This window comes from Pelophylax lessonae, assembly GCF_965119305.1.
Source record: "Pelophylax lessonae genome assembly, chromosome: 1".
In the NCBI taxonomy this organism is placed as follows: domain Eukaryota; kingdom Metazoa; phylum Chordata; class Amphibia; order Anura; family Ranidae; genus Pelophylax; species Pelophylax lessonae.
In genome coordinates this window covers 303,039,800-303,062,291 of record NC_138768.1, presented here as the reverse complement: position 1 = coordinate 303,062,291, position 22,492 = coordinate 303,039,800, and the positions used below count along the sequence as shown (strand labels likewise).

At 46.3% G+C, this 22,492-nt stretch overlaps 1 protein-coding gene across 1 annotated transcript in view; it reads left to right on the top strand.

The window, feature by feature from the left end:
- RBM19 (RNA binding motif protein 19) overlaps nt 1–22,492 on the top strand; it is a 148,705-nt gene that overhangs the window by 56,717 nt on the left and 69,496 nt on the right. Inside the window, exons 13-16 of the mRNA XM_082253230.1 lie at nt 215–311; nt 408–518; nt 7,505–7,705; nt 19,491–19,605. Coding sequence (XP_082109356.1) covers nt 215–311; nt 408–518; nt 7,505–7,705; nt 19,491–19,605 — 524 coding nt within the window. The remainder of the gene's footprint in view (nt 1–214; nt 312–407; nt 519–7,504; nt 7,706–19,490; nt 19,606–22,492) is intronic.

The window sequence follows — 22,492 nt, the reverse complement described above, 5'->3', positions numbered from 1 at the left end:
TCTCCTGGCTGACAGTTAAATAGGGCTGGGGATACAGCCTTGTGTGGCAAGCTGACACTTCTTTTAACTAATGCCAAGTGTGCATTAAACTTTTTCTCATGATTTTGTTTAAGAGCATTTTCAGCATATTTTACACAACGGTTTATGCTTGTTGATTGCAGTCACAGCTGCACAACTTCAAACTGTGATAATTTATCTGTGCATCTGATTTTAGCTCCCACAACTGGAATACGCTGTTCATGGGCACCAGCTCAGTGGCCGATGTGATTGCTCAGAAGTACAATACTAGCAAAAGCCAAGTGTTGGACCATGTAAGTGCTGCCCAGACTTTTAGCATAATGGTTATAATAAGATGTGTGCTTTGTATATTTTCAATGACGTTCATCTATTTTCCCTTGTTTCTGCAGGAAGGAAAGGGAAGTGTGGCTGTAAGAGTTGCTCTGGGAGAAACACAATTAGTGCAAGATGTTCGTCAGTTCCTAATGGAAAATGGAGTCAGTCTGGATTCTTTTAGCCAGGTTATTTTCTGATATTTTTTAAAATCTTTGTATGTGGTTTGCCTGCTTGTGTAAAGCCCGCAATAATGCTAATTATTGCTTTACATTTTTTCTCTCTGTTTTTATTGTTGTGTTTGATTGACAATAAATATGAATTCATATATTCCTTACTTTTGGTTCTCCAACAGTAATGTTCAACTGCACACTTTGGTCATGTTAAAATGGATCTCCGCCCTCCCTACCCCATAATTCTATTTTATTTTTTTACCAATCAGAACTTTGTTGCAGGTTATAACCATTTCAGATACTTACCACCCAGCGGTTTCCTGCAGAATATTTTCAGACTTCTGCCCCCACTCAGTCCCGTGCCACCATCTTCCTATGTGACGTCATTGGGAGACCCATCGACTCTTCCGGGTTGATGGGCTTCGCGATGAAGCGCTGCTAGGTCCAGCCCTCTTCTCCTTTGACGTGCATATCCCAGATAGCACAGCGGGCATAATGCACGTCATTCGCCTTGGTGAGTGATGTGCATGGTGGGGCAGGCCTGACATTTTTACACTAAAAAATAAACAAAAAACAAAGTGTGTATAGGAGGGGTGAAGAGGAGGGAACTTAAATTTGAGGGTGAAGATCCACTTTAAACTGTATACTGGAGGACATGTATCCCAAAGTCACATTTATTCCTAACAGTATGCTCAAGAAGAATGATGTAAACCCTTTATGGCTTCTTTCATGAACCATAGCGGTTTGAGAAATGAAGGGTGCTTTCTCTTACGTCCTCCGACAGTCGCCGCCTCTTCATATTCGTCACAATGGGGGTAATTGACCTTTCTCCGTAGGAGTAGCTAGGCAACAGAATATGTCAATATTAAAGCTTTTAACATATCCCACCCCCAGGGGGTGGTCCCCTCAGTCAATACCCTCCTGCTTCCTGTTCCATACCTCAGTTTCATTGACTAGCTGTTAGGAGTTAGCTGGCTATTTCTGTGCTGGGGCATTTTGTCTCAGCCTTTATCTTCTTTTTGATTTTATTTGAGTTTTTTTCTCTTTCTTTACTTAGCTGTTACTTTTGTCAGCATTAGTTAGTTTTTTCTGATGAAGAGGATCGTGCGGGCTGGGTCTCGGGCTGGCCCCCCTGGTCGCAGGTTGTGGGCCAGTGGCTTCCCAGCCTGCCATCGAGCGTTCAGTCAGGTATTTTTCCTGGCATATGTGAACGACCCATCCCTGTTCGCTGCAGGGATGCTATGGTGAGGTGGCTACCTCACTGGACGCCATGCGGTTTCGCACCGCAGTTCTACTGCGTCCTGGCTGCGACTCTCCCTGTCACATGTGCAGTGGCTTGATCGCTTGTGCAGGTTCCCCACGCCATTCAGAAGGTAAGTGTACTCTGTGTGGGGACCTGTCTGTTTAGTGGGTGTCAGTCTGGGACTGTGTAACCCTGCATGTCTGTTCACACTGTGGGGCTCCCTGTCTGGATGCTGCTGTGGGCTGCAAGGAGGGGGGCTGTGATACACTGTTCTGTGTTACTAACTGTGTGATTTCTCTGTGTGACATGCTATATGTTGTAGGGCATGCTGTGTTACATGTTTTGTGCAACATGCGGCGGCCGCTGCTGCGGTCCGCCATTTTAATGTTAACTACAGGCTTATGAGGGCTTCTTCTATAAGCTGGGAGCGGCGGTTTTGGCGCCAAATGCCGCCATTTTGGCGGCGATCGCTCGGGCCTCATGTAGCACTGCATTTACCTCCTCCCCCGGCTGACATTTTCTTGTAGCCTTCCATAGGCTTTATAGGAGCGCCTTCTGGTGCATCACTTCCTTTTCCCTGGGCACACCGATCGATAGAGCAGCAGCAGTGATCTCTCCAGGTTTTTATCCTCCTTAGTCCTGTGTCCTTGCCTAAGTTTGTAGTTTTCCCTGTGGGAGTCGACTTGTGCAGGTGTGTGTGAGCGGTGGGCTGCGCTCGCCGCGCTTTTAAAGGGGCAGTTACCCTTTTTTTCTCCTACACACTTCTGGGGGCATGGATTCTCAGGAAAGCAAATTTCCTCCCCCTTTGCTGGGTGGACAAGGGGCTGCTGCTGTTTCCCCTGAGGGGGGCGATTTGGCCACGGTTGTGGCTAACCTGGCTGCTCAGGTGCAAATCCTTGTGGCTGCTCAATCCACTAAACGGCCCAGAGTTTCAATATCCTCTGATTCAGAGGGCGAAGGTGATGGGGCTGCTATGGCTGGGGTCCCCTTATCGGGGTCCCGTTCGTCCCTGGACTTTGCAGGGTCGGAGGGGGATGCAGAGGTTGAGGGGGTTGATGATTCTCCCCCTGGCTCGTCTGAAGAGCTTGCAATCATGGATGAATTGGTTGCTTCTATCAAACAAACGCTGCATTTACAGAATGAACCGTGTCCGCCTGCCGTCCTGGCTTCTTATGGGACACAGCGGAGGCGCAAAACATCGCAGGTTTTTCCTTGTACTGAGGATTTTCAGCGCGCTGTTAGTGAACAATGGCGCAATCTAAAGAAACCTTTTGCTGTGCCAAGTAGGTTCAAGCTGCGTTATCCCTTCACACCCGCCACTGATGAGCGTTGGTGTGTGCCACCTCCGGTGGATCACGCGGTGGCGGTTTTGAATAAATCTACTGCGATTCCGTCAGAGGACACCCCGGTGTTTCGGGAACCTACGGACAGGAGACTGGAGTCTCTTGCCCGTCATACTTACTCGGTTACCGGTTCCATGCTGAAAGCTATTTTTGCTTCCCTTATGGCAGCTCAGGCTGTCGCGGATTGGACGCAAGTACTCAGGCGCGTCCTGGTGGCTGATTCTGCCCCGCCGACGACTTTGGCAATGGTGGATCAGATCCATCAGGGGGTCATGTATTTGTGTGATGCGGAATTTGGATGTAATTCCTTTGGCTGCACGTGTGCACAGCGTGGCGGTGTTGACACGCCGTTTGATTTGGCTAAAATGTTGGTCTGTGGACCAATCGTCTCGCAAGACTTTGGCTAATTTGCCCTATTCGGGATCTCGTCTTTTTGGCGACTCACTGGATACGCTGATTAAGGGGATCTCTGGGGGTAAGAGCACGCTCTTGCCCCAATCTCACAAGGCTAAGGGCGCTCAAGGTAAGAAGCACGCTTCGTTTAGGCCCCCTCAGGGGTACTTTCGTGCCTTTCGGTCGCACTATAAGGGCAAACCCTTCAAGGGTCAAGGCTCCCAAAAGAAACCGTGGGCAGGTAAGCAGAAGTCCGGCCAGTCCGGATCCGCTGCCCATAACAACGCGGCCTGAAGGGACGCCCTCACCCAGTTCTGGGGTGGGGGGATGTTTGCTCGGTTTTCTTCAACCCTGGCTGGCCCGCGTTCGGGACAGGTGGGTTCAGGAGATCGTTCGATCTGGGTACAAGATCGAGTTCCTGTCTCGGCCGGCGAACAGGTTTTTTTCCCTCAAACCTTCAACTGTCTCCGGAGCGTTTGCGGGATCTGCACCTGGCGGTGCAGGACCTGCGGGCTCAGGGAGTGGTGGTTCCGGTGCCTCATCGGGACAGATTTCGGGGGTTTTATTCAAATCTGTTCACTGTGCCCAGAAAGGAGGGCAAGGTACGTCCAATTCTGGACTTGAAAGCTCTGAACCGCTTTGTGCGGGTTCGCAAGTTCCGCATGGAATCCCTGCGCTCGGTGGTGGCTGCTCTAGTTCCGGGAGAATTCATGGCCTCCATCGACTTGAAGGATGCGTACCTACACATCCCCATTTTCGAGGGTCACCAAAGGTACCTTCGTTTTGCCATTGCGGAGGATCATTATCAGTTCGTGGCGTTACCCTTCAGTCTCGCTTCGGCTCCGCGGGTTTTCACCAAGGTGCTTGCACCGGTTCTGGCCTTACTGAGAACCCAGGGTATCTCAATCCTGGGGTATCTTGACGACATTCTGGTTCGGTCTGCGACCAGTCAGGGTCTGGTGAAGGACCTGTCCGTCACGATGCAAACGTGACCTGTCCGTCACGATAAACTTCCCAAAATCTATGCTGTGCCCGTCGGTTCGTCTTTCCTATCTGGGTATGATTCTGGATTCGGTTCAGGCAAGAGTCTTCCTACCGGAAGACAAGCTCAAAACGCTTCAGGACGAAGTCAGGTCCCTTCGGGACATTCCGTGCTCATCCCTCCGGACGGGCATGAGGTGTTTAGGTTTGATGGTCTCGGCTTTCAAGGCGATTCCCTTCGCCCAGTTTCACACGAGGGATCTCCAGGCGGAGATCCTGTCCAGGTGGGACGGGCGACCACAATCTCTGGATTTTCAGATATCGTTGAGTCCTCGCACGAGAAGCAATCTTCTGTGGTGGCTGCAGTCCCCGGCGGTGTCGGGGGGCAAGTCTTTTCGTCCGCTTTCGTGGACGGTGATCACCACGGATGCCAGCCTGTCGGGCTGGGGTGGTGTTCTGGGCGTTCTATCCGCCTAGGGAACTTGGTCGGAGGAGGAATCTTCCCTTCCGATCAACATTCTGGAATTGCGGGCAATAAATCTTTGCCTTCAACGCTGGACGGACAAGCTTCAGGGCTGTCCGGTTCGGGTTCAGACGGACAACGCCACAGCGGTGGCCTACATCAACCACCAAGGGGGCACCAGGAGTGCCCGAGCGGCTCGGGAAGTGGCCGACATTCTGTCTTGGGCCGAGACGCACGTCCCGGCGATAACGGCAGTTCACATTCCGGGGGTGGACAACTGGCAGGCGGTTTATCTGAGCCGCCAGGCTCTGGACCAGGGGGAATGGTCGCTCCACCCGGAGGTCTTCCAGATGTTGTGCACGAAGTGGGGTCTTCCGGATGTGGACCTGTTCGCGTCTCGTCTGAACAACAAGGTGGGAAGGTTCGTGGCAAGGACGCGCGATCCTCGGGCAGACGCGTCAGACGTGTTAGTGGCTCAGTGGCATCAGTATCGGCTGGTGTATGCATTCCCACCAATTCATTTGCTATCCCGGTTCCTTCGCAGGTTGTCCTCGGAACCAAAAACGGTGATTCTGGTGGCGCCAGACTGGCCTCGCCGGTCTTGGTACGCAGACCTCGTGAATCTGGCGGTCGACGCTCCATGGCGTCTGCCTCTTCGGGAAGATCTTCTGTCTCAAGGACCGATCTTCCATCCTGCTTTACAGTTGCTGGCTTTGACGGCCTGGCTGTTGAGACAGGTCCTGAAGGATAGGGGTCTCTCTCCGGAGGTCATTCATACTTTGATCAATGCTAGAAAGCCCTCTTCGGGGAAAATATACTACCGTACTTGGAAGGCCTATTTTGCCTGGTGTGAGTCCAGGGGATATTCCCCTCGTTCATACTCGGTTTCGAGAGTGTTGGCTTTCCTTCAAACGGGCGTGGACCAGCGTTTGGCGTTGGCCACGATTAAGGATCAGAATTCTGCTCTGGCCGTTCTTTTTTAACGCCCTGTGGCGTCTAATTCTCTGGTTTGCACCTTTGTTCAAGGGGTGCGACACCTGGTCCCTCCTAGGAGGGAGCCTTTGCCTCTATGGGACTTGAACCTTGTTCTGTCCGTGTTACAACATGCTCCTTTTGAAAAGATCAGGGAGATCTCGTTGCCTTTGTTGTCCAAAAAGGTTGCCTTTTTGGTGGTGATCACTTCGGCTCGCAGAGTTTCGGAGCTGGCAGCTTTGTCCTGCAGGTCTCCGTATCTGGTGCTCCACTTGGATAAGGTGGTCTTGTGACCTAATCCTTCTTTTCTTCCGAAAAGGATTTCAGAATTTCACCTCAATGAGGACATTGTCTTGACTTCGCTTTGCGCTGAGCCTAAGCATCCGAAGGAGGTGGCCTTACATTCCTTGGATGTTGTTAGGGCGATCCGGGTTTACCTGACTTCGACAAAATCCTTTCGCAAGACGGATTCTCTCTTTGTCCTTCCTAAGGGACCTCGAAAGGGCATGGCGGCGTCGGCTTCTACCATCGCCAAATGGATCAGACAGACCATTGAGCAGGCATATGCTTTGAAGGGGAAGGTTCCTCCTATGCCTGTGAAGGCGCACTCCACTAGATCTCTGAGTACGTCTTGGGCCTGTCATCATTGGGCTTCTGTGGCCCAGGTGTGTAAGGTGGCGACTAGGTCGTCCGTTCACACCTTCTCAAAGTTCTACAAAGTGGATGTTCAGGCATCGGCAGATGCTTCCTTTGGCCGCAAGGTTCTTAGTGCGGCAGTGCCTTAAGGTCCCTTGTTTTTGGGTCCTTGGCTGTTTGGGATGTTTTTATCCCTAGGTTATTTGTTCTTCCTGGGTTGTTGCTCCTGTTGAGCAAAGTTTTTTTCATGCTGCCCAGCTGGTTTCCTTCCTTTGGTAAGGTTACTTTCTCTGATGTGGAGACTGCGTTGCCTTAGGCGCGGCTGCGTTTCCCACCCCTCATGTTTGCACTGCTTTGGGACGTCCCCATTGTGACGAATATGAAGAGGCGGTGACTGTCGGAGGACGTAAGAGAAAACTGAATTTTTGTAAAATCTTACCCGTAAAATTCCTTTCTCTGAGTCCTCCGACAGTCGCCGCCCCTGCCCCTCTTTTGGGGTTTGTTTATGTACTCTACTGCTATTCTACTGAAACTGAGGTATGGAACAGGAAGCAGGAGGGTATTGACTGAGGGGACCACACCCTGGGGGTGGGATATGTTAAAAGCTTTAACATTGGCATATTCTGTTGCCTAGCTACTCCTACGGAGAAAGGTCAATTACCCCCATTGTGACGAATATGAAGAGGCGGCGACTGTCGGAGGACTCAGAGAAAGGAATTTTACAGGTAAGATTTTACAAAAATTCAGTTTTTTCTGCAGCTCTCAAGCAATGTGGTGGTGTTTATAATAGTGATTTATACTTTTAGCATGCTTTGAATGCTCTCCAGCAATTATAGAATATTTTAGAATATGAGGTGATGAGTGTCATCCATAGAAAGGTAATGATTGGAAAAATGTGTCATGTAATAGGCTTATGAGCCCTTTTAGTACATTCCCAGTATTTGAGTTTTTTTTGTTATCTTTTCATTAGGCCTCTGCTCCACGCAGTAAAACTGTAATCTTAGTGAAAAATCTCCCAGCTGGTACTCAGGTTTCAGAACTACAGGAAGTGTTTGGGCGGTTTGGAGACCTGGGCAGGGTGTTGCTGCCAGAAGGTGGCATTACTGCCATTGTGGAGTTCACTGAGCCAACCGAAGCCAAGCAAGCTTTCCGTAAACTGGCATATACAAAGGTAAAGCCTGTGCATTTCAGTAACTAATGCTTAGATTCATTCAGATTTTTTTTATTTGCATACTTTTTTTTTTTTTTTTGCACTGCCTGTAAAATATACCCATCATATGTGCATTCTTATACAACCATTTTACATTCTGTGAAGAGGCAAAATAAATATTAAAGTGTAAATAGTGTGGTAACCCATATTCATCACATTTCAGATTAAAGAGGTTAAACCAGTGAAAGATGCAATGGATCTGTTCACTTGAATGCTTTTGTTTGTCTTATTGAACATGCCTAATAATGTCTGTGTGTAAGAAGTTGACTGCATGCCTCATGTGAACCTGGTGTGAAACAAAGTTTCACAAAAGGAATTGTCCATAAAAGGTTTTTAAAAGAATGTGATTTAAATACAATATCAAAGGATTTTTAATGTATGTAAAGTATACACATGAAAAAAATATAAGCCACAGTTGGGCAGCACTCCAAGTGAGTACCTAACTCAAAATTTCAGATTACAGAAATGTATCCCAATCATTAAACATGACATCAAAAAATGAATACAGTGAAAAATAAAGTGAAATGTTGATATGAAAGTTCACACAGAACTCTTCACTATGACTTTCAACAGATGACATCAGTGGTGCTTATAAATCCCTGAAAGCCCTCCATTTACTTCACACCATGTGTATTGACACAAGATGTATATTTTTAGACGTGTATATGCGCTCCCCCTTTCATAGACTTCTACATTATAAGAGGTCTAAAGTGCACCAGTTGTACAACCACTTCCTGCCACTTCCATGGGTTCCCTGCCAGGCTGTCTGATGTTACCCTTCTTAGAATTAAAAAAACTCTCTATGTTCTTTCCTCTAGCAAAGAATAGACACTTCTGGTGCTCTCAAATTTAAAATATTATTCCACAAAAATGCATATGATATACTCAGAAAAAAAGTGTGACACACAGCTTTAAGGGTGTTTGCCTAGCTCACAAACTAACATACATTCTCCACACAGGCATTTCAGTGGTGGCTCTTGGTCTCTTCCGGATGGCATGATGACACCATGAGCTGCTCTCCACCTTATGAGTTACGCCCACAAGGCAGGACTTATGAAACCCTGCCTTGTGGGGCGATAACTTGGAGGTTCATGAAGTGATGAGTACTTATACCGTATATGTCTGTGTCAAGGCACGTGGTGTAAAGTGAATGGAAGAGGGCTTTTAGGGATTCATAAGCACCATTGATATCATCTTATTGTTGCAAGTCACTGTAAAGAGTTCTGTGTGGACTTTCATATCTCTGTTTCATTAAATTTTTCACTGTATTCATTTTTTGATGTCATGTTTAATGTTGAATGCAATTTTGTAATTTGAAATTTTGGAATAGGTAGTCTCACTTCTTGCACTGCATTTATATTTTCACTTTTGTTCATTGACCGACACAGCTCTTCATCTTCTTGACCGTAGGGTTATACTGCCCCCTACAGGAGTAGGACACTAGACAGAGAAAAAGCCCGAACACGCCCATGGGGCAATTCCTTGGGGTATGCTCCCACTTTCTGCTATATGTATTCCGTTTTTTTTTTTCTAAGTAAAAAGTGTGGGAATGGCGCTGTCTACTAAAATAATATGATGATATCTAGACAGGATAAACTAAATGAGTGAGGAAAGATAGGAGTAATGTATATGAGCACAGATATAAATATAACACAATGTACAGGAATATAATATAAAGTGCAAATGCAGTGAGTAATTAATATAATCAATGGTGAATTAAAGTGACCAAGTGTATAAGGTGAGTAGATAATATACATATATATCTCCAATATATATATATATATATATATATATATATATATATATATATATATATATACACAATGGAAATTAGGCTAAACGGGTAATATCAAACAATAAAATATATATATATGGAATCAAAGAATAATAAAATGACAAGTGCCAATGACTTTGCTGGATAAAGAAATAGTAAAAAAGAGAACACACACACACACACACACACACACACACAGCATCACTTCTGATTGGAGCATATACATGCTCGTTTGAATTGTTTATACCGTGAGTACCCATCTATTTATTTTAACAATAAAAGCAGTTTATACAGTATCACACTATTGGCCTCTCTTTGCATACATGGTCCCGATACGTTTGGTCTGACACTGGAGTACTTACCCCATCCCAGAGCGGACCCCCCTGTATCCTGGGCCTTTCCATAGGATCCCACTGGCCGTCCCCCGGTACACCTGTATCCCAGGATCCCTGGAGGAGGACAGGACCCAGCAGATGGATTAATCCATTCTACTATACTCGCTCTTTACCCCTGTGTGGGGTGGGTACATCCGGTGAGTGGGCTACTTACCCTAGGGGGCACTTAGCACCTCACTCATCACCCACCACGGGGTTTATCGTTTTTCTTATGAAGATATCTATGGAGATATTTTTCACTTGAATGGACTATACACGTCACCTTATTGGACTATTAGCATTATTTACGTCACTCAGTCACCTTATTGGATTATTCATATTATTTATTCACATATTATACCATATTTGTGTCTATTACAGTATCACTGTATGTGTGTGTGTATGTATGTATGTATGTATATATATATATATATATATATATATATATATTCTTTTTTTACTATTTCTTTATCCAGCACAGTCATTGTCACTTGTCACTTTATTATTCTTTGATTCCATATATATTTTTTATTGTTTGATATTACCTGTTTAGCCTAATTTCCATTGGGTATATATAATATATATATTGGAGATATATACGTATATTATCTACTCACCTATTACACTTGGTCCCTTTAATTCACCATTGATTATATTAATTACTCACTGCATTTGCACTTTATATTATATTCCTGTACATTGTGTTATATTTATATCTGTGCTCATATACATTTCTCCTATTTTTCCTCACTCATTTAGTTTATCCTGTCTAGATATCATCATATTCTTTTAGTAGACAGCGCCATTCCCACACTTTTTACATTGTTTTTATATAGCCTCGGCTATTTTCTGGGAGGCTGAAGCCTACTGACACACATATTATATACCCTATAGCGCGGAGTCTTATACTTCCATCAGTTTTTTTTTTTTTGCCTAGTCAGGAGTAATAACCTAGTTCCTTGCTGGGATCTCTGGTCCTGGAAATTTCTTACTTTTTACATGGAATTGTTGCCTTTTTTTAATATTTTGTTTCTGTGAGAGCTACAATCAAGTGCTGGACTGGGCGACCAACTAGATAATCTAGATCCTTAGGGTCCCCAAATCTGGTAAGCGAGTGCTTGCAGACCGCAGCTCCTTGCTAGGTCAGCGGCAACATAGCCCCACTGAACGGGGGCTTTCCTGCGATTTAAAGATCTTGTGAGGGTGCATATGAACTTACTTTGGCCTGCGTCGCACCGTTTCCTCCTGGCTGACAGCACCTACATTACGATGGAGCGGTGTCCTGTCCGGAGCAGTGCCCATCCCGTTCCTGGTGTGGTAAGTAGCTGTCCCCCCCCCCCCCCACTACCCCTGGAGGGTTTCGGGGTGGACGTGGGCCCCTCCCTGGGATGGTCAGACCCCCAGGTTCCTATCCTTAATCCCCCCCGTGCGCCTCATTGAGCCCCTAGGCAAGTGATGGCGAACCTTGGCACTCCAGATGTTTTGGAACTACATTTCCCATGATGCTCAACTACACTGCAGAGTGCATGAGCATTATGGGAAATGTAGTTCCAAAACATCTGGTGTGCCAAGGTTCGCCATCACTGCCCTAGGCCATGCGGCCGAGTCAGGCGCTGCCATTGGAGTGTGTGTAGCTGAAGCCCGCACTCTTCTTTTGCTTCCATGCAATTGTGGCTGGGCAAAAATGTACGCTGCTGCTAGGCCATGTGGTCAGCTTGGCACCTCCCTTGGAAGGTGTTAGTGCTGTGGGGGCGCTTCATTTTTTAATGACATTCTTCCCGCCATTATTGGTTGGGACACTTGCCCTGTTTTAGTGAGGGTACCCTGCGTGCACTTCTGCGTCACAGCGGGTGGCCCCCTTTTGAGGGGGCTATGTCCTCTATGGAGGACTCGGAGGGCGTCGTCCTTGTTTTTTTTGCGGAGTCCGATAGGTGGTCCATTGTGGGCCCTTGGCTGGCGTCCTCTTTGCGAGATTGCAGTTGGCGGCCTCCCCTGATTGTTTTACTGGGTGAGCTTAGTGTATATATAGCGACCCTACTGGGTCTGCATCCATGCACCCTGAGTGCTCAGATAGTGAGGATGAGCTACGCTCCTCTAGCCATGCTTAAATATGCGCTCGTGGATGCACAGTTTGTGTCAGTGCGTGAAACATTAAAAATGAAGGTTGTGGCTGATGCCGCGTTGGAGGCATTGGTTCCTTTTTGCACCCACAGGCCCTCCAAAGCTGCAAGGGTGTTCTTCTTTCCGCGCACCTTGACAACATTTTTGCTTGCGGTATTCTTATAAGGATTATCTGTGTTACAGGTGGATGGTTCCATCTGTAGTGGACTCGCCAGTTTCCAGGTCAAATTGAGCTGCCTTCATTCTGGTTGAGGAATCCCGGCCTTTACAAATCCAGCTAATAAAAAGGAAGAGGTCTGTGGCTGGTTTGGCTATTTAGGCCGGTAATTACTATTGCCTGGTGTCGCAAACTCTGACCGAGTTGGCTAAGCTTTTACGCTGGGACCTGGAGGAAAAGCAGCCCCCCCCCCCCTTTCTTGGTGGAGCTGGCGGATCAGTTGGTCCAAGGGCTACAGTTTGTCTGTGACGCCTCTTTGAATGCTGCTCCCCTGCTTTCTAGACTGTCTGTCTCAGCAGTGGTCCTTCGGCTCATTATCTGGCTGAAATGCTGGTCTGGTCTAAAAAGTCTTGGTCGGGCAAACCACAAGCAGGTGCTGCCAGACCCGCGGACAAAAATTCCTCCACATGAAGGGGTGCCCTTTACCCGTATCTGGTGTGGGGGGACGTCTTTGCTGCTTTTCGCATCCATGGACTTCCCTGATTTAGGACAAGTGGGTCCACTAAGTAATTCGCTCCGCTTACAAGATCGCGTTTCGATCATATCCTCCGGAAAGGTTCTTCCCTTCCAACCTGCTTTTATCCCCAGATCGCTTAAAGGATCTCTATGGGGCGGTGCAAGATTTGTTCAAGGGGTGATTGTTCTGGCTCCAAAGTCAGAACGTTTTACTCAAACCTGTTTACAGTTCCCAGGAAGAAGGGCAAGGTGTGCCCAATACTGGACCTCAAGGGCTAAACCGCTTTATGCAGGTTCAGAAGTTTTGCATGGAGCCCATGGGCACGGTTGTGGCGTCCCTACATCAGGGGGATTTCCTTGCCTCCATCGGGCGAGGAGCATTATCGATTTGTGACGTTACCCTTTGGTCTCGCTTCCACTCCTCGGGTCTTCACGAAAGCGTTGACCCCAGTTTGAGCATTACGGCGTCAGCGGGGGATCGCAGTACTGGGGTACCTGGACAATCTCCTTTTAGGGGCAGAGTCCTCGTCCGCCTTGTTGGACAACTTTGGAGATTACTCTGCAAACGCTGACGGAGTTTGGTTGGGTTCTGATTCTTCAGAAGTCTGCCCTGGTTCCGTCCACAAGCCTAGTCTATCTGGGTCTGACTCTGAACTCCTCAGCCAGAGTGTTTCTTCCTCGGGAAAAACTTCAAAAGTTGCCAGAGGCAATTTGGCTTTTCTTGACCAGCAGACAGTTGTCTCTTCGGACTTGTATGCACCTGTCCAGTTGGGGAGGCGTCCTCGACACAGATTGTGCTCAGGGGGTCTGGTCTCAGGAAGAGTCCAGACTACCAATCAATGTACTGGAGCTCCGAGTGATCAGACTTTGTCTGGATCATTGGACAAGTCGCCGCCAAGGGTGTCCGGTATGGATTCAAAGGAACAATGCCACGACCATGGCCTATGTTAACCACCAAAAGGGCACAAGAAGAGTCCTGGAGGCTTGGTAAGTAGCCGGCATTCTAAGGTGGACAGAAAAATGTGTTCTAGCCCTCTCTGCTGTGCACATTCCTGGGGTGGAAAATTGGCAAGCAGACTAAGGATGGCCATACACTATACAATTTTCTTGTTCAACTTTGCTTTAGATTTACCAAAACCATGTGATATAGGGTCAAACCTAAACCCTTTCAATGTGTATGCAATCTGGCAGGCCCTTGCACTACATAGTTTAAGGTAAATCTAAAGGAAATTGAATAAGAAAATTGTATAATGTATGGCCAGCTTAACTCAGTTGACAGACATAAGACCAGGGAGAATGGTCTCTTCATCCTGAAGTGTTTCATGAGTTGTGTCTCCGGTGGGGTACTTCTGAGGTGGATCAGTTGGCCTCTCTCCTCAACAGAAAGGTTCAGAGGTTTTTGGCACAGTCTCAGGATCCTCTAGCCGTCGCTACAGATGCTTTAGTGGCTCCTTGGAGTCAGTATTGTCTGATTTACGCCTTTCCTCCTCTCCAGCTTCTGGCGAGACTACTACGCAGGATCGAGGCAGAAGGGATTCCGGTCATCCTAGTGGCTCCTGACTGGCCTTGCGGTCTTGGTACGCCAATCTGGTGCGGCTGGTTGCCGATGCTCCTTGGAGACTCCCTCTCAGGGAAGTTCTGCTGTCCTAAAGGGCCAAACTTCCATCCTGCTTTACAGTCTCTGGCTTTGACGGCTTGGCAGAGGGTGGTCTGGCTCAGTGATTCCTACACTGTTAAAACCTAGAAAATCTATGTCTAGGAAGATTTACCATCGTACGTGGAAGACGTACGTTGCATGGTATGAATTCCCTTGGGCCTGGAAATTAGATTTGTAATTTATGCTTATAGCCTGAATGTGCTCCTTAGATTTTGGGTCCCCTCGGTGTGGTTAGGCTGTGGAAAAGTCTCATGCATGTGGTATTGTCACACTCGGGAGAAGTAGCAGAATGTGTTTTGGACTGTATTTCTAAGTATGCCTATGATGTGTGTTAGAAATATTTTATTAGTTGACAACTTTGTGTAAAAAAAAAAAAATAATAATTTTCATTATCTTTTCTGCATTTTGCAAAAACTGCTGGCAAAAAATTACAACTTCAAAAAACTTGTTATGGCTCTTACTAAATACTTTGGACTACCTACTTTCCAAAAAGGGGGGTCTTTGTACTGTCCTGACATTTTAGGACCTCAAGAAATGAGGGAGGCAGTCACTACATCAGGGCTGATGAATTTTCAACTATACAGTATCTCACAAAAGTGAGTACACCCCTCACATTTTTGTAAATATTTTATTATATCTTTTTATGTGACAACACTGAAGAAATTACACTTTGCTACAATGTAAAGTAGTGAGTGTACAGCTTGTATAACAGTGCAAATTTGCTGTCTCCTCAAAATAACTCTACACACAGCCATTAATGTCTAAACCGCTGGCAACAAAAGTGAGTACATCCCCAAGTGACAATGTCTAAATTGGGCCTAATTAGCCATTTTCCCTTCCTGGTGTCATGTGACTTGTTAGTGTTACAAGGTCTCAGGTGTGAATGGGGAGCAGGTGTGTTAAAAGTGGTGTTATCGCTCTCACTCTCTCATACTGGTCACTGGAAGTTCAACATGACACCTCATGGCAAAGAACTCTCTGAGCATCTGAAAAAAAAAAGAATTGTTGCTCTACATAAAGATGGCCTAGGCTATAGGAAGATTGCCAAGACCCTGAAACTGAGCTGCAGCATGGTGGCCAAGACCATACAGCAGTCTAACAGGACAGGTCTCACTCAGAACAGGCCCTGCCATGGTCAACTAAAGAAGTTGAGTGCACATGCTCAACGTCCTTTCCAGAGTTTGTTTTTAGGAAATAGCCGTATGAGTGCTGCCAGCATTGCTGTAGAGGTTGAAGGGGTGGGGGTTTAGCCTGTCAGTGCTCAGACCATACGCCGCACACTGCATCAAATTGGTCTGCATGGCTGTCGTCCCAGAAGGAAGCCTCTTCTTCTAAAGATGATGCACAAAGCCCACAAACAGCTTGCTGAAAACAAGCAGACTAAGGACATGGATTTCTGAAGCCATGTCCTGTGGTCTGATGAGACCAAGATAAACGTATTTGGTTCAGATGGTGTCAAGCGTGTGTGGTAGCAACCAGGTGAGGAGTACAAAGATAAGTGTGTCTTGCATACAGTCAAGCATGGTGGTGGGAGTGTCATGGTCTGGGGCTGCATGAGCGCTGCTGGCACTGGGGAGCTACAGTTCATTGAGGAAACCATGAATGCCAACATGTACTGTGATGTACTGAAGGAGAGCATGACCCCCTCCCTACGGAGAATGGGCCGCAGGGCAGTATTCCAACATAACGACCCCAAACACACCTCCAAGACGACCACTGCCTTGCTAAAGAAGCTGAGGGTAAAGGTGATGGACTGGCCAAGCATGTGTCCAGACCTAAACCCTATTGAGTATCTTTGGGGCATCTTCAAAGGTGGAGGAGTACAAGGTCTCTAACATCCACCAGCTCCATGATGTCGTCATGGAGGAGTGGAAAAGGACTCCAGTGGCAACCTGTGAAGCTCTGGTGAACTCCATACCAAAGAGGGTTAAGGCAGTGCTGTAAAATAATGGTGGCCACACAAAATATTGACCCAATTTGGACATTGTCACTTAGGGGTGTACTCACTTTTGTTGCCAGCGGTTTAGACAATGGCTGTGTGTTGAGTTATTTTGAGGGGACAGAAAATATATACTGTTATACAAGCTGTACACTCACTACTTTACGTTGTAGCAAAGTGTCATTACTTCATTGTTTTTACATGAAAAGATATAATAAAATATTAACAAAAATGTGAGGGGTGTACTCACTTTTGTGCACTACTGTATATACTGTAGTTTTGTAGACTTTATAACTTTCATACAGTCTAAATAATATACACTGATTTCGGTTATTTTAACCAAAGAAATGTAGCGAAATATATTTTGACCTACATTTATGAAAAGTAAAAGTTAAGGAAATGTGCTTATTTTTTTTTTTTCATTTTTGATATTTTCCGCTTGTATTGCAAAAAATGAAAAGTTCAGTGGTGATTAACCACCTCCTTCCCAAGCCTATTCTGGCACTTCGCTCCTACATGTAAAAATCTACTTTTTTTGCTAGACAATTATTTCGAACCCCCAAACATTATATATATATATATATATATATATATATATATATTTTTTTTTTTTTAGCAGAGACCCTGGAGAATAAAATGGTGTGTGGAAAAAAAAACACATTCATGAATTAAAAAAAAAAAAACAGTAAAGTTAGCCCAATTTTTTTGTATAATGTGAAAGATGATGTTACGTCGAGTAAATAGATACCTAACATGTAACGCTTTAAAATTGCGTCTGCTCGTGGAATGGCAGCAAACTACGGTGCTTAAAATTCTCCATAGGCCACGCTTTAAACGCCTTTACAGGTTAACAGTTTAGAGTGGCACAGGAGGTCTAGCAGTCTAGCACCTAGAATTATTGCTCTCGCTCTTTGACGTATGTGACAATACCTCACGTGTGGTGCGAACACCGTTTAGATATGCGTGGGGAAGTAACATATATGTTCACATATGCGCGTAAGCACCTTGGGACGGTGGCGCTTTACATTATTTTTATTTTATAATTTTTTTTTTTTTTTTGTACTAACTTTATTGCTTTCATTTCATAAGGGGTGAATAACAGCCCTTGTGATAGCATGGGACCTGACATGTCCTCTTTATGGATCGATTTGGGGTATTAGACCCCAAATCTCTCCTCTGACCCCCCCCATGCAGCCAATCGGACTGAGATTGGTCTAATCGGCAGCTTCACTGGCCACTGGTGGCCAGGTAAACAAAGGCGTGGAACCGGAAGTGACGAATACTCGTCGCTCCTGGTTTCCAGGGTTACAGAGAGAGGGGAACGGCGTCAGTTTCTCTCCCTCTGTCCCAGTCACCCATCGCTGCCGGCCGCATCGCTCCCAGGCCTCTGCGATTGGCACCAGAGGCGGCAGCGGGAGGGGGATGGGACCCCGTTCCACCACCCGCAGAATTGATCGAGTGGCTAATTAGCCACTCAGATCACTTCTGTCTTCTACAGAATTGCCTGCTGAAAATAATGGTACCAGGATGATGCCTGTAGGTGCCGGCATCATCCCGGTATAACCACTGAAACCCAAGGACATATGGGTACGTCCTTGGGTGGGTAGTGGTAAAATACGACCAAAAGAGAGCTCTATCTGTCTCAAACAAAATAATAAAATTAGGGCTGTAACTAACGATTATTTTCATAATCGATTAGTTGGCCGATTATTGTTTTGATTAATCGACTAATCAAAAAAAAAGAAAGAAGGTTGGTGTATAATTTAGTTAATATTCTTGAATATCTGTATTCAGTGGTAAAAATAAATATCCAGCTATATAGTTGGATATTTAATCCACTCTGAGACAGATATATGTATTATTGGAGGTTTAAATGCGGTACATGTCAGACTCAGAGATCAATATTTTTAAAAGACCTAAAACACTGTTTTGCAAATTTTTAGACCGGATTGGTATATAATATTTATGATAGACTCCCCTTATTAATAGGCAGGTAGCTTGATACAAGCTCCCTGCGCCTGCTGTCATTTATTTTTACTTAATACTTATATTCGTTGCGGATTAATCGATTAGTTGTTTCAGCCCTAGATAAAATATTTGGATACAGTGTTGCATGACTGAGTTATTGTCATTCAAAGTATGACAGTGCTGAAAGCAGAAAAATGGCCCAGACTGTAAAGGGGTGTAAAAGTGTCTGGACAGTTTCTTTTAAGATGTCTCTGGTGATCAAACAAAACACCCCAATGCACCATGCTACTTTGCCTTTAGCAGTTCACACAAGCAGGTCCGTGTCCACTTATAATAAACATAGTGACCAGCACCTTCTACCAACACAAGCTTTGATGGTTCTTAACGTTTTGATCTTCTGTTCTGGGAGGATTTATCTAAGCCTGGCTATTAGGCCTCTTGCACATTGGACTGATTTATAAACATCGGATATTCTTGGCAGAAAAAAAAAAAACAGCAAGGATGGGCTGTATATTACTTGAACGTATTTGCAAGTATGCACACATAAGCAGGAAGCGTGGCGTTTGCACATATTTGTGTACCTTTGTGAGTATGCATGCAAAAATGCCGACTGGAAACTAAGATTTTGGTTTTTCTTTTTTTTTTTTTTTTTATCAATATGCTGCACATGTTAACGTGCCTCTGTGTACAGGCACATTGAAAACAATAGACCAGTTAAAAAAAAAATCCCCGTTTTCAGGCAACAGTGTTCAAGAGGCCATAGTAGAACTAACTTACAAAACAAATTAACAGCACCACAGGCCCCGGAATAGGAAGAACTAGTACCCCTGCGTGCAGGTGACATATAATATCTGACAGGTCTGGCTGACTTCCTTATTATTTGAAACTCCAGAATTTCCAGGAAAATTGGTCCGTTGATTTTCGCTTAAAGACTTTTGTGAGCAAAATGACACAACCCTCTGAAATCTATTTTATTTATTTACCTAGCAGTCATACAACAGTTTAACTTGTAAAATGTGTACAACCACATACTGTGCCATGAAAATCACAGCAACCACATTGTGTATGTTGATAAATAAGAGCCAAATCTTCAACATGTTTTGCTACTTTCCTTTTCATTCTTGACTATTTAATTTATTTTGTTTCATGATACATATTATTGGAATAGTTTTTTTTTTTTTTTCCCTTTTGTTTGTGACATTGATGAATTGTGTACATTGCACTGCTTTTTCAATACCAGTTTCAGCATGTGCCTCTGTACCTGGAATGGGCTCCCATGAATGTGTTTAACACCCCACCTGCAGGGAAGAAAGCTGAACTGGTAAATGAGGACAAGCCAGCAAAAGAAGAGAAAGGTGAGAAGACAGAGAATGAATGTGCTAGCTTTGTTATCCTTACAGCATTGAAATGGAAGATGTAAAGCGACATTTTTCCTCTCCATCTTGTCTGGACCCCTATGAATCCCTTTAAAGTTTCTCTTTCACCACCTTTATTAAACTGAAAAAAAGCTGCCTGCTGGAAAATAAACTTTTTGAGATTCACCTGCTGCTCGTTCCATCCGCTGACCCCCTGTGTCATTACTGTGTCATGTAGTGACAAAGGTGCAGGCGGATGGAGGGAGGACCATATATCCCATAGGTGTTGGATGCAGAAGATTCTTCAGTAGCTGTTCCTCCCAGGGAGAGAAAATGCTGGCAGCAGAACAAGTAATTTTTAAGCCCAGGTTCGCGCTGAGGCCACTTTCAGCTGAACTTGCACGATTTCAAGCCGCCATTTCAGTCCGACTTTGGGGCTGATTGCACAGATGTCTATAAAAATCGCCCCCCCCCCCCCAATTGCCAAAAGTAGCACAGATGTTGGTGTTGCACCGATTTGGACGGTGCCATTGCCTGCAATTGGCTCTGATTTGACATGCGATTTGACATGTCAAATCGGACCAATGTGAACGTAGGCTAAAACTCCCTTTCTCTTACGTCCTCTGACAGTCGCCGCCCACTCATACAGTCTTCATTTATGGGTATTGGTCTTATCCACAGGAGCAAGCTAGGCATAAGATTTTGTTATAAACATTCACAAAACACTTGCATAGACACCTGTAGGGGGCTGTCCCTCTGGTCCAATACCCCCCTGCTAGCAGCATTCCCAAATCAGTTTGTCTTTTGCCTAGTCGGGAGTAGGCAGGCTTCCCTTAGCTGGGACTACAGTCTCAGCCTTTTCTTCTGTTTTCTTGATTTTATTTCTGCTAAGTGTTTTTTCTTTACACTGGTAGCTTTTTATTTGTTCCTGAGCTTAGTTAGTCAGACTTCGGAAGACTACAGCGTTTGCGGAGCTGGGAATCGGACTGGTTGTACTAGAGCCTTACGGAATCCCAGTCCACCATCGAGCGTTTAGCAGGCTATGCGTACGCCCTGGCCTCGCAAATGACCTGTCCCTGTCCTCAGGGACAAAGCCCGCAAAGTGGCTACTTCACTAGGATGTCTCAACTGTGGTACGCCGCGTGTTGCTAGCGTCCTGTTCATGTGACGGCACCCCCACCCGGGTGGGAGGCTTCCCGTCGCAGAGTGGCACCCACGCTTTCGCTGGATCTGTGAGTACCATGCTACCCCCTCTGTCTATGGCATTGTATGTCAGGGTGTGTGGGTGGGGCCTCTGTCATGGGGATGGCAGTCTGTTTGGAGTCTGTGATATCCCCCTCATGTCTGTCTGTATGGTCCCCGTGTGTCCCTCGCGGTCCCTGCGGGGGCGCTATTGCGGCTATGCCGTGCTGTGCGGGGTTTGCGGGGGTCCCTGAGTCCCTTGGTAGTGCTTGTGCAACGTTTGGGGGTACAGACATGGTTGTGGGGGCCGCTGTGGTGTAAAAATCGTGGGGCCGCCATTTTGGGTGTGGGCAGGCTGTTTGGCCTTATGTGAGGGCATCAGCAGCCATTTTCTCTTTAGTGTTCTGGCGCCAAAAAGGGCGCCATTTTTAGTGTGGGCAATATATTTTCCCATGTGCTCGGCGGCCATTTTCCCAGTGCCTCCCCCATAGGATTACATTGGCAAAAATGTTTCCTTGGCTCAGTCCTATTTTGGCCTCTAGCGGCGTGACATAATTTCCTTTCTCCAGGCAGTCGGATCGAGCTGAAAGCGTGGTATTGTACAGATACACTTCTTGGGGGCTTTTTCTGCTATTTTTATGGGATAATACCTTTGCTGGCAGTTATATTCCTCAGTATATAGTAGCTCAGGCTGGTCCTCATTGCGGTGGGATCCGCCGCTATCGCTGATTTAAAGGGCCAGCGCCATAAACATTTTTATGGAGTCCCAGGACAGCAAATTCCCCCCAGCTCTGGTGGAGGGTTCAGGTACGCCTGAATCCTCTGCGATGGGCTCCCTTACTGCTGCACTTGCGACTTTAGTGTCTAAAGTGGATCTGTTGATGTCTGAGCGGGCTTCTAAGAAAAGGCCCAGACTGTCTCAATCTTCTGATTCAGAACTAGATATGGTTGTCCTGGACAGTGTACCCCCTGAGGGGTCTCAATCCTCTGTCGGAGGAGGAGGAGGGGGACGACTCCCCCCCCCCCCCTGGGATGGCCAGAGAACGCGCCGCTATGTCTGCGCTTATTAGTTCTGTTAAGGATATGCTACATTTAGAGGATGAGCCCCACCCACGGTCTTCCTTTGGGACCCGCAGAACCCAGAAAGCGGTTCAGGTTTTTCCCTGTCCCGCTGAGTTTCACCAAACGGTGAACGAACAATGGCGCAATTTAAAGCGCAATTTTGTGGTACCAAAGCGGTTTCAGTACCGTTATCCTTTTGCGTCTCCCAACGGATTCGCGCTGGACTGTGGCCCCTAAGGTGGATCACACGGTGTCCAGGTTGAAAAAGGCCACTCTGATGCCCACGGAGGATTCTCCGGTGTTTAGGGACCCGACGGATATATACGGGTGGAATCTCTTACTCGCCACTCCTACATGGTGGCGGGTTCCTTGATGAAACCTGTGTTCGCCTCTGTAATGGTCTCTCAGGCTGTGGTGGAGTGGACTAAGGTGCTCAGACGCACCCTTGTGGCTGATTCCGCCCCTCCTGCTACTTTGGAGATGGTGGACCAAATTATTCAGGCTGTTTTATACCTGTGTGATGTGGCCTTGGATGAGGCCCCTTTAGTCTCACGCCTATCTGCTGTCGCAGTGATAATCCGTCGCATAGTGTGGCTGAAGAGCTGGTCGGCCGACCAGACTTCCAGGAAGACGGTATCTGACA